This window comes from Centroberyx gerrardi, chromosome 7 (assembly GCF_048128805.1).
Source record: "Centroberyx gerrardi isolate f3 chromosome 7, fCenGer3.hap1.cur.20231027, whole genome shotgun sequence".
NCBI lineage: Eukaryota > Metazoa > Chordata > Actinopteri > Beryciformes > Berycidae > Centroberyx > Centroberyx gerrardi.
In genome coordinates this window covers 13220548-13232895 of record NC_136003.1, presented here as the reverse complement: position 1 = coordinate 13232895, position 12348 = coordinate 13220548, and the positions used below count along the sequence as shown (strand labels likewise).

At 41.3% G+C, this 12348-nt stretch overlaps 1 protein-coding gene across 1 annotated transcript; it reads left to right on the top strand.

The window, feature by feature from the left end:
* Window positions 1-1139: 1139 nt before the first annotated feature.
* Window positions 1140-9328, top strand: LOC139921627 (uncharacterized). The gene is made up of 12 exons (XM_071911915.2): window positions 1140-1390; window positions 1945-2056; window positions 2973-3066; window positions 3357-3411; window positions 3796-3936; window positions 4731-4891; window positions 5826-5924; window positions 6049-6194; window positions 7216-7387; window positions 7517-7629; window positions 7937-8021; window positions 8427-9328. The coding sequence occupies exons 1-12, from the start codon at window positions 1273-1275 to the stop codon at window positions 8484-8486; spliced, it is 1356 nt and encodes a 451-aa protein (XP_071768016.1). The 5' UTR covers window positions 1140-1272; the 3' UTR covers window positions 8487-9328.
* The last annotated feature ends 3020 nt before the right edge of the window (window positions 9329-12348 follow it).

Below are 12348 nucleotides of genomic sequence, written 5' to 3'. Positions count from 1 at the left end.
GTTTACCCAATTACATAGTCCATATAAACACTGTAAGACAGGCAAGCAGGTGCAGTTCTAGAAAAAGTAAATTGTTCATAGTTTAGGACATTCAGGTTATTTGTGTACATATAAAATGATTTGTAGAAAGTGTATTGTGTTATTGAGGGAAGTCTATTTTTGTATTTTTGATGTGTGAAGACGTGTAGATTCACTGGCAAAGTTAATGTGAAAGAAACATACCAAGACACCTTGACTTATAGATAAACAAGTTGGCTTTCCAGGCAAACAGCCTACATATTGCAGGCAGCACAGTGGCTCAGTGGTTAGCACAGCCTCACAGCAAGAAGGACGCAGGTTTGATGCAGCCTTTCTGTGTGGAGTTTACATGTTCTCTCTGTATTCATGTGGGTTTGCTCTGGTTTCCTCCCCCATCCCAAAGACATGCAAGTCAGGTGGATTGACGACTCTAAATTGTCCACAGGTATGAATGTGTGTGTGTCTGCTAATCTGTGTTGACCTGTTCAGGCTGTCTCCCCCCACTCCACTGTATGCTGGGATAGGCTCCAGCCCCCCGTGACCTTTAAAACGATTAAGCGAATAGAGGAAATGAATGAATGACCCATGCATCCGGCCCACACAGGACTTTATGACTTCATCAGGGTGTTGCATTTTTTATTATTTTATAGCACAACAAAATCTGCAAAATGTTAAGGAGTGCACAGACTTCTGAGGAATACTGCATCTGATCTTTCTGTTTAGTCTAACTTGGAGTCATGTAGACACCTGATGCCACAGAAATGCAGCTCTAACCCTGTTATCCTAATAGCACCAACACAAAGTAACAAACAGAGTAGCACTCCGTAAACATATATCTAGGTAATGCATATTCCTTTGCATCTAATGGAGAGCTGACAGTGTGTAGTCCAGAATCTGGGAAGTGAGCAGATTATTAGTGGACTTCGCAGGGAAAGTGAAGTGAAGATACTCTGGTTTCTGTATGTATTTATAAATAAAAATAAATCACTAATTTATTACCTCTCATTTCTTAGAGGTTTGGATGTGTGCTTGAATGGGTGTGGATCGGGCTGTGTGAACTGCATTACCCAAAATCCTGTGCGCGAATACCGGTCTAGTTGACGACGTGGCCGAAACGACGTTTCTCCGTTTTTCAACGGACCGGGGCGATTCAAACAAGGCTCAGCTGCTTTGTCCAGACCTACCTCGCTGCCTCGCTGCATTCACATGCTTGAGCCAGCACCTCCAAAAGCTTGATATCATCAACATTTTAAGATGTCCGGGAAAATCAAGGGCCGAAGTGCTGCAAACGCAGACTCGATATCTGGCAGCGTGTCCTGCGACGAGCGCATCTTGCGGGATTGTCATCAGCTGTACATCGATGCCGACAGCGGTGAGTTGGCTGGCGGTGGCAGCCGTATGACAAGCACAACGACATATCACTTGTAATATCTCGTACAATAACTGTTCCTTGGAATGGCACTAACGTTGGCTGTGTGTATTTAATATAAAAGTAGCTAGCAGGTCGTCGTTGGCTTGCTAGGGGAGGTTATCAAGCAAGATTTGGGGGATTTAGCTGACGTTAGGAAGCTAGCAAGCCTTAACGCTAGCTAGTCTTCCACGCCTTTGGCAACTTGTGCTAAGTTGTTAGTTAATATTAAGTCAGCTCGTATACCATGGGTTACTCTAACATTTCTGAAATGTACACAGCGTATCATTCGGGTTTGTGCTAGTTGGTTTAGCTTGTTGGTGACGTTTCAGGTTTTCTTGCGTTTGGACCGTCTTGAGTGTTGGGTGCTGCAAGTGCGAGCGCAGCATCATCTCTGTTGACTCTCTCTTCGAGTTTTGTTTGATATATGCATCATTGATTTAGAATTACAGTGCACCAACTGTGATGTCTAGCTAGCTATCAGTGATAACTGAGATCCTGTCCTCTGTTCCCTCCAGGGCTGATCACAGTAGCCCAGTCTGTCGGTGTTACGTTACTGCCACCCAGGAAAAAGATCACTGTGATGTTGATGGGCAACCACTCTGCTGGAAAGAGCTCCTTTATCAACTGGTAATGTCAAGTTTATCTTTATAGCCCCTCATCACAAAACCATGTCTTAAAGCACTTAACAGAGAACGGGCCAACCTAGATCTAACTAATCAACAATCAGTCACAAAACAAAATGAAGCAATGCAGTATGCTGCAAAATAAAACACAAGGAAACAAAGCACAGAACACAAAATAGCATGTTGAAAACTAAGACATAACAGGCCTACCTAGCCTACGCCTGTCTAACTCCAGCATAATCTGTGTCCATAACCTTCAATTACATCACCACGTGGCACAATTTGGTAGGCAAATTACAGGATTGTAAACAAATAACCAATGAATGCAATCAGATACTGTATGAGTTACTATCAAATTGCAGCCACAATCACTGACAGGCTTTGCTCATGGCAGTGTGCCATATTTGTTGGAAGTGCGTGCAACTTTATCAGAAAACAACCTCTATTGGCACACTGAACTTGTCATTATCACTGCACAAATGGCAGTGATAATGACAACTCAGTTGTGTGAACTGTGACTTGAGATATTTGGCCGAATCATCAGTGTCAGTTGTACTCTCTGTAGCAGAGTGACTGGAAGTGTTGACATTTGTCTGTCATTTTTAAAATCATCAGTGCTATATTTGGCATCTCTAGCATCATAGAAAATAAAGATCTACTGTGGATACTAAACTATTAGTGAATTTTAAGTGTTACCTGATACATAGTATGAATCCAATCTATTACTTTTAGAGAATAATAGTCTTAGTTGATTATTAAGTCAAGTCAAGGGACAAAAATGACTGAGATGGAAATTATTTTTCCAAATTTGTTAGCTCTGACACTCTTTCTGGGGAATCTGGCAAAATCTGATATATGGCTCATGGTGTTGGATTTTAGTTTTGGCAAAATTGTTTGATGCCTATGATCTTTTTTGTCAGGTATGTGGAAGAACACATCCAGCGCACTGGTGTGGCTATTGAGACCCAAGGCTTCAGCTTTGTCACTAGTGGGCGCAAGAGAGAATCTCTCACAGTGAGTGCAACATTACAAACACAAAGACATTTCATGTTGATCTAACATTTATAGTTTTCAGTTCATCTATCCTCATGAGTTGCTGAGCAGTGAACCGCCAACATCAGCTGTCTCGTTATAAGTAGCGTTGGCGGTTGCTAACTTTTCCTTTTATAGTAACGTCTCATTATTGTGATTTATCATGTGAACCTTAATTAGTTAATCTTAAATCGTGGTGCCAATAATTCTGGAGGGCCTAGTACCTGGTTCACACAGGATGCCTGCCTCACCTGACTATTGTTTTGTTTTAGGGAAATGCCACCCTTCATCTGTATCCACACTTCAAGCCTCTGCAAGAGTTCAAAGGTGAGCTGAACTCAAATCACAATCCCTCTTGACAATGACACATTCTGTATTCCCCTCTCTTCTTGTCCTATGATAACATTGATGGAACCATGAGCCCCACATAAAGGCTAAGATGTTAAGAAGGAGTCTCATGTGGAAGATACATGGGGCTGTTAGGTGACTGTCACTCAAAGTAGCATTCGGGCTATTTCACCAGACATTTGCTACAGCAGAACAGTTGAATCCTGCAATTATTTTACCATGCAAAGGCAGTGTGACTTTAGCATAATTTCTTCTTTCAGTGTTAGGTAACCAGTGTCACACATTCATTGTTAAATGATCACCATCTGCTGTGCCGCTGTATTTCCACTGTAATTCTCTGACCTTCCTTACTTGCATTTCTAGGTGTTTCAGAGTACCTGAGCACCGAGGTCTGCACCTCACGGCAGAAGCGCTTCAGCCTGGTGACATTTGTGGATTCTCCAGGGTTGGTGGATGGAGACATGAAGTATCCCTTCGACGTGGACCAGGCCATCATGTGGCTAGGTGGGTGTTTAGTCCCTTCTGTTGTGTTTTTACGTTGTTGTAGTTATCAGGTCTCTCCCCTTAGAGTTTTGTGGCAGGCTGGTGCTGAGACATTATAAGTTATTTAAAACAGTATTCTGTTTGAATTAAACTAAAGATTGGCTGTTTTTAAACAAATACCAAATAGTGGTGCAGCATTTAATTTCTGTCTACCTCTTGCGGCTCATGTAATGGCTCCCACTTACCCCAAAATGCAATTGAAGCTTGCTGCAGAGACATCATTTTTTCATCATCATCATCAAACTTTGCTGTCACTCGTAGAATACTCACTTGGAATTTGTATCAAGAAATAGAATGTGGAGATTAGCCTTAACTGCTGGCAACACCATTTCCTTTTGTGAGGTAACTTTGGTTGCCACAGTGCAAAGCAGCAGCTAAAGTTTTGTAATAACGCACACACAAACTGAAGACTCTTGATGGAGTCGTAGCTGGATATTGGTTGGACTCTTGAACTGAAGTCAGTAGGAAGAGAAACACAACTGGATACTAAAACATTACGTAAACGGCAGGTGTTTACATAAGCTAATAGGCCAACATGACGAAGACAAACCTCTATATTGCCAGCGTGCTCCTTTTTACATTTGTATTGTGAAGCTTGTTAAATTGAAAATTCAGTTTATTTTTGACATTGAGTCTATGTGAGCATACTTTGCTCGCTGTTTGAATCATTTCGAGCTGTTGTATGTAACCTGTTTTCTCATATTAACAGAGCTGCAATAAAGGAAGTAATGGTTTCTTCCCACTCTCCCTCTCAGGTGAACTGTGTGACCTGATCCTGGTCTTCTTTGACCCCATGGGCCAGGCTCTGTGCAAGCGCACCCTCAACATTGTGGAGAGTCTGAACGAGAAGCACGGCGACCGGCTACGTTTTTACCTGAGCAAGGCTGACGAGGCTGGGGGAGAATCTGACAGACAGGTATGAACACCTACAGCCCAGTTTACCAACATTTGGTTAATGGCCAACCTCGGTAATAGATAATTCCTGCTCATATTGTCTGTGATAAACTGATGGATGTGTGGCCAACTGCTGCAATACAGTTCAAAAGTGCACCCAGTTGGTGCGGTAGACATGCAGAGTTCCACTGTAGTGGAAAACCTGGCAGTGTCATGGAATTTAATATTTTCCAGGCCTGGAAAAGTACTGGAAAATGATGCATGTGTTTTTTTTGCAACTGGTTATGTATTCAACGTCAAGCATGGCTGCTGGTAGATCTCAGTGCCTCTTGAAGGAATAATAACCTAAAATAGCAAAAGTCCTGTTCAGGGGAAAGTGTGTGGGCAAGCGGAAAGCAGCTGTCAAGTGTCTCCACCCATGTATTTCAAGTATGTAGGAGTGGAGAGAACACAAGTAAATGGGCATTGACGTCAATAAAATATCATTTTAACTAGCGGAATATACTTTATAAAAAATACATAATGTACAGTATCAAAGTGATACTAAAAAGCAACTGTCTTTTACCTTAGTGAAAGATTTTTAGCATTTCCATAACCTTGTAGTATCTTTGAATAATGAATGTTTGAATGATGAATGTTTACAATGCTCAACTAACATGCCAAAGCAGAAACTTTGTATCCACGATGTGACAAGTCCTTGGCAAAGAAATCTAAAATTCAAAATAATAAGGTGCCCATTTAATTCTCTGGATTCTTCTCCTGGATGGGAAATGGCGAAAAAAAAGTTGAGCTGGCAGAACGGGAGGGGTGTATGAACACATTAACTTTCGATTGAGTATGGGGTGTCATACTTGGGGGCAAATTTGCAGGCAAGATTACTGATAGAACCTAGGATGGACTGTACTTTTTAAAGCATTTTTTTCTCTTTTTTTCTGTTTTGTGATTGGCTATCTCAGAGAGTGATGATGCAGATTGTCCAGGAGCTCTGCAAGCGACCGGGACTCAACAAATGTGGCTTTGATATGCCGACCATCTACATTCCTAATCCAAACAAGGTAAGTGTTGCACTTGCATTGAGCTCTAGTGTAGGATATTTTTGCATAACATACAGATTTGTATGAAATCCTGTAATGTAAACTGAGTCTCTGTGTATGTTTCTCTTTGTGTTCCTGTCCTCAGCCCAGTCGCTGTGTCAACCAGATTGAGGAGGTGTGTCGCACCGTTGAGAAAACCATTAACCAAACTGTCCAGAACACACTCAACTCCCTGGAGAAGGACTGCGAGCTCATCACTGAGGCCATCACCGATACACTCAGAAATGACAGGTAACACACACACACACACACACACACACACACAAACACTTTCTGTCACACACTGCAAAAATGTCCCATCCTGTTTCAGCTTTCAACTCTACATGCTTTATTGGTATGAATATTAAGAACAACATTGCAAGATAAAAACATATTTTATTTGTTTTAAATCCTTTTCCCACTATGCACAGTACATGTATGTGTGGACACATATACATTTCAATGCCTGGACAGCGGAATGAGCTCGCTGCATATGCAGCTGCCATACTCAAAATGGCACATGTCCAAAATATGTTCCTCTTTTAGGGGTCCAAGCAGCTGCTGGAAACCTGTTCTTTGTGTTAGTATTTCACTTCCACTTCTCCTTTTTCTGCCTTAAAGCGATCTGGAGGTCTGAGACTTTACATCCCTGAGCAACCAAATTTAGTGAATAGGTGTCACATCTGCCCCAGTACTTTAATGCTAGAGCAATCAAGCTTCACATACGTATACGTAAAGTCTAAAAAGTCTGTTACATCACATTTGATCATGCTCTTTAATGTTGCTGTGAGGACAAATTGGTGATTCTACAAATGGTGATATTTGGTGGTAATGGCTATGTTTTATCTGGTTTGTTTGTTTTTTGTCACTGGGTTGAGTGGGCCAACCAAGACCACTCTAGATCTGGTTAACTTTTAGTTAAAATAACAAGCCAGCCAAAGCAAGACCTGGCATTTTAAAATGGCGATTCAACACAAAAATGTAACAATAGTAGAGGTCAAAACAAATATTAGTCATGGAATTTTAATGGAATTTGAATAGCGACAGTTTAGGAACCCAGTATGTAGGCTAGGTCCTGTGAGTGTCTCACTGCCCCCCTGTGAGCGGACTGCCCACTCTCCTTTAAAAAAAATTAAAAATAAATCCCATGTCGTGTTCATTGACTCCCATTCACACTGCACTACAATCCTGGTCCCATGCAGAGAATTGTGGGACACAATAGCGTCTGTCAGTAATGCCTTCAGTGAGTAACCTTGACCCTCTCCCCTCCCAGGCAGACCAGCGTTCAGAACCGGCGGGCGCGCTGCAAGGGCTGCTTCCTGGCTCTGCTGGGCTTCAGCGTGCCGATGGCTCTGATGGCCTTGCTGGTGCTGGGCAGCCTCTCCCGAGAGCTGCTGGAGGTGGCTCTGGGAGACCAGGGCACAGAGGCACTCTCACTCTACCTGGTGAGTGTCGGAGTGAGCGCGACACTCAGTGTAGTGTTATGAGCGTGACTACTCTCTGAGTATGAACTCCTTCCTTAGTCTGCCTTCTAATCGGTCTAGTCTAATTGTAGTCGGTCTTGTCATTCACAGAGTCCCGTAGTGCGAATGTTCGACTCCCTTACTATGGAGCAGCAGCTTTACGGCTGCGGCGGCCTGGTCCTTCTCTCCTTCCTCCTGCTCATCCTCGCACGCTTCTCCTTCAGGTAGGAGCACAACATCTCCTCAGCACCTTTTGAGCATTTGGTCTGAAATGGCACAGAATCACTCCTGAAAGGGAAGCCTTGTCATTACCAAAGAGTCTGTCCACCCAAAAGGTTTTGGTTTTTCAGAAATTGGTAGCAGTTTCCTGTTGGCATGCCTGCATATCATTTTAGGAAAAATTGTTGAGACTTTCCCATTTCTCCAACTTCAACACTTGGAAAAAGGTTTTGGGTGGACTTGTATGTTGATGATCAATCTGATGGGCTTCTTGGATGAGACTTTGAGTTGTTTCCTTCTCATTATTTGCAGGACTCAACCAACTCTGTCAGGCAGACAGAAAAGGCAACTGCAGGAGAAACTAGAGTATGTCCAGGAGGTGGTCAAGACCAAGAAGGTAAGTGTGTGTGCCTCCATAGAATTGTGTTTTTTTTAGAGAGCTTTTACACATTTAGTAAGACTGAACCAATGTGAATATGTAAGTGATACTGTATATGAGGCCAATACCAGACTAAAATGGGGTACTAATATCATAGATTTCCCCCAATTCTAAAGTCTAATACGAGTGTAACATGTCAGAAAGATGAGGTATCACTGGTCATTTTTGGTCAGTATATGCAAAACCCTTAGAAAGCATATTCATAGACTATACAGGGTATTCCTGCTTATATATGCTTCCCTACACTAGTGGTACTTGGTATCTGCCAGTACTTCCATGTTAGTTCTCTGAATTGCTACTGGCAATGAAAAAGCAGTAGTGGGATATCCTTAACATTTACCATATGTATATTTCTTTCTCTAGAAAAAGCTGTATGAAGACTACCTACGTCAGAGTGTCGGCGATCAGGACATGGACTTGTAAAGAGAGGCTGTGATGTACGCTATGACTGAAAAGGCTCAACATTCCCACAGTAATGTAGAACCAAACGCATCATAGTTTTGCCTAGATTTCAGACCAACCGTACCATGACACCCTTACCACTGGGTGATGTAGTTCTGAGTATGTCGTTCTAAATACATGTATGTAAATCACGGTACGTAACTATCAGTGATTCTGTAGGCTCGTAGGACCCATCCATGTTCTGGTGCTCTGGATACTGTAATGCCCGTTTACCGTTTAGTGTGTGTTACCTCTGTACAAATTATGAATTAACACTACCTGGAGATAATCAGGATTCTCTTCCTCGGCAGATGAGTTTTTGTTACAGAGTACTAGTTTGTTGTTTTTAACAAAGAGCATTTATACATATATTGCTGTGCCTGTGTGCCACTCAGATGAATTCAGGCTTATACCACTTAAATGTATTTAAAAAATTGCAAACTATTTATATTATTACTTTAGTACAGAAATTGTATTTTGGTTAAAACAACATATAGCACTGGTTTACTTGAGTCACTTTGCATAAGTTAATATTTTTTAACACTTTCACCAGCATTTTATACTGTACTTTCTATTGAAGTCGACAGTTTAACATGAAGTTGCAGTTTGGTACCGATCCACTTACCTTGGTACCACAAATGTCTGTACGTCAATTAACATGTAGACGATTCAATTACCTGTATAACTCCTGCTCTTTCAGTGAATGAAGTTTGTGAACCAGCAATCAAACATTTTACTCTGTAAAATCATTGACCAAATAAAGTTTTTGTACTTTCTTTTCCTACATTGTTACCATGTTTAATTAGAACTGACGTAAATAAAAGCACAGAATGTTCAATATAGAAAGTGATGAGGGTTTTTCTTGAGCGTCATTCAGCCTGAGGACTGTTAAGCTTAATGGAACAATCAGGTAATCAGGTAATCGCCTCTACACACTTGGAAATGGTGCCTTTCATCAGTAACCATGTATTTGGTCTATTTGGAAAAGGGTTTTTGGAAACCTTTACTGCTAAATCCCTCCTTAAATCCCCTATGTGTGTGTATAACATATCTCGTTAGATGCAGGCCTGAATGCACTTCTCAGTCAAACTAGTGTCTTGACTGTCCGTGGGGAGATTGTGAACAGGGAAATCTTAACATTTTAGATTACAATCGTTATCTTGACTTGCATTAGATAGAAGACGTTGCTCTGTCTCATTCTTGGAAGTGACTGAGGAGACAAAACATCCTCTTAAAATATTCTATTGATTTATTTGGAAATGCCAGCAACTGCAGAATTGCATTGTTACTTGAGACTATAATGGAATAATTTTGTATTTATGGGAACGAGATCCTGAAGTTGCTATATGCAACACAAAGCAGATTATGTTCCACATCTGTGGTCCTGCACCTGCAACATTAGGACGGCATTAATTGTCTTCTCATTTATGTAAGCATTTATGTATGTGTTCTACCACCACTGGACACTATGTAGAAGTAAGTTTTAAAGTAGATCAAAATGTTGCTTCAAATATTTATTATCCAAATATATTTTAAAACAAGTTTATTACTGTGTAATAATTACTGTGTAGGTCATGATCATATGAGTCACATATAAAAAGCCAGATATCCTGGGCTGATCGGTCGAGTAGGCAGAACTTCTGATTTTCCTGCTTGTCCAGGAAGTGACGGCCTGCAGTCTGATTGGTGAAAACTGTGTGAGGGAGAAAGGAACTAGTGATGTATGGAACATCTTAACATTTAGATGAGAGGACAAATTCAAACATCAACCTCACAAACAACACATCATTCTTCACAAAGCCAAGACATTTGGAAAGCAGGTTATATAGCGAGTCACATTTTTCATGGTTGGTTAATGTTCGCTCACATCCCCCCTTGTCCCTCGCCAACCCTTTCTGGTCCGGTTCACCCCATGCTCCTGTGCTATGCGTCTCCTCCCATATTCCTTTCTCTACTCCTATTCTTTGCTCCACAGTTTCAGTCCTCTCCTCACTCTACGTTTGACTGCAAATGGATGAGATAGAGCTGGGCAGAATGCAGGCCTTTCTAGAGATCGGATTTCAAGAGGAGGAGATGAAAATCGAAGAGAGGCGTGTAAGAGAGACGAGAACTCTAAAGTCAAGTCCAATCAATTCTCCAAACAGGCCTATGCTTTTGGCCAGAACTTATGTATGTAAATAGCTTGCTCCAATCACAGAGTTTCTACTCTGCTGGGAGCTGAAAAGTTCCCTTTCAATGGCATATCACTTCAACTGGCTGCCACACAGGTCTATTAATGTCACCAAGAGCAGGACAGACATGTGACTTGCAGCTCAGTTCCATAAGAACACAGTGAGTTCAGGTTCTGTGTATAGTTTTTATTGAAAGCCAAACGCAGAAACCATTTTATGACTTAACAACTGCTCTTGTCATATTCATAACAGCTTGACAGCCATGCTTCTGTCAAGCAAAGGAGGCGGGTGCAGAACACAAAACATTGGACTGCAAAGCTGTCAAAAATGTGGCTCATATAATACACTTTCTCGGTTTCATCGTCAATACAAAACCTGGTTGTTGCCTAATCTCTCTCTGAATATTATTTGCACATGTGGACAATGTAATATACATACATGCAATATATTTATTATTTAGAATGAAGCCCAGCTCTGTTACTCAGAGGTATTATGATTAAAAACAACATAAACCTAACATGATCAAGTTGATATGATGCTGTTAACTACGGTGCAGCATGTTATATGGTTCATAGTATAGGTCATCAGTGGTATGTTAGTGATACCAGCACACTTTGTAATAGCAGTGCACACAATAGTCTGAAGTGAACTGAAATCTTAGCTACTGTGTTACAGTTCACCATCAATAAATATAACAATAAAGATTAATGCAATGTGTATTTTTTTCCCTTTTATTTCCTTCATGTACAGTAAGTGCTACACAATTACACAGCCTTTTCTCCGAGATAGACAACAGAGCATTTCAGATCACATCAGCATGCATCTGCATACCACACAAGACAATACTGCAGCTGATGAGGGCCAATTCCTTGTAAGGTGCCAACAACACACAGCAGTAATTTATAAAATGAGGCTTGCACGATGTGATGCCCTCTTGCACCTACACAGACTGGGGAAAACACGTCCTTGTAAACATTTCTGTGCAAGGGGGTTTGGACAGTCCATTGAGTTTAGATGGTGTCTGTTTAGGTGCTGAGCCCTGGTAAAGGCCACTGTGGATCTGACATACCACCTTCAAGGTGCGGAATAGATAACTGATCTGTCTGCTCACCTTCAGAATCTTCTGCTGGATGTGAAAGCACAAACACCCGGTGACAAAGGCCTCACTGACCTTTTCGCTGTCGAAAAGAAAAACAGATGAAGTGGCTGTGCTGCAGAGGCTTCTGAAACACTTGTCTGTCAGGTTAGACCAGAAGATAAGAGCACAGTGTTGGTGAGTGAGGGAATAAAGAAACCATCTAGGTGCAACTGAGGGAAGTGGGCATGTGATTTTGCAGCATTTTCAAGATTTTTTGGACAAACATCTTCCCTTTATTTCTAATAGGAGATTATGGATTTTCCACCATGACGTCGCTGGAAAGTGAAGGAAGCAAGGTTTTGTTTGGGAACAGTGTTGAGGAAGTCACTTCCAAACAGTAATATATTATCAGTGTTGGGAGAGGTAAGCTGCACCGTCATGGCATGCAGTGCAGTAAAACAAAATAATGAATTGTTCAATAGATTATCTTGGGTTCTGTAGGTGTATTAAGGAATTCAAAAATCTGGGAATGAAATATCAAACAATTTAAAATTCCCAACATCAATATATCTAGGCTGATTGTTAGAATAGACTT

What these genes read in the sequence shown, in the direction of transcription:
- LOC139921627 (XM_071911915.2), top strand. Translation starts at nt 1,273, where the DNA reads ATGTCCGGGAAAATCAAGGGCCGAAGTGCTGCAAACGCAGACTCGATA. An exon ending in GCAAGAGAGAATCTCTCACA is followed by an intron (nt 3,067 to 3,356) that starts GTGAGTGCAACA and finishes GTTTTGTTTTAG; the next exon opens with GGAAATGCCACCCTTCATCT. An exon ending in GCCTCTGCAAGAGTTCAAAG is followed by an intron (nt 3,412 to 3,795) that starts GTGAGCTGAACT and finishes TTGCATTTCTAG; the next exon opens with GTGTTTCAGAGTACCTGAGC.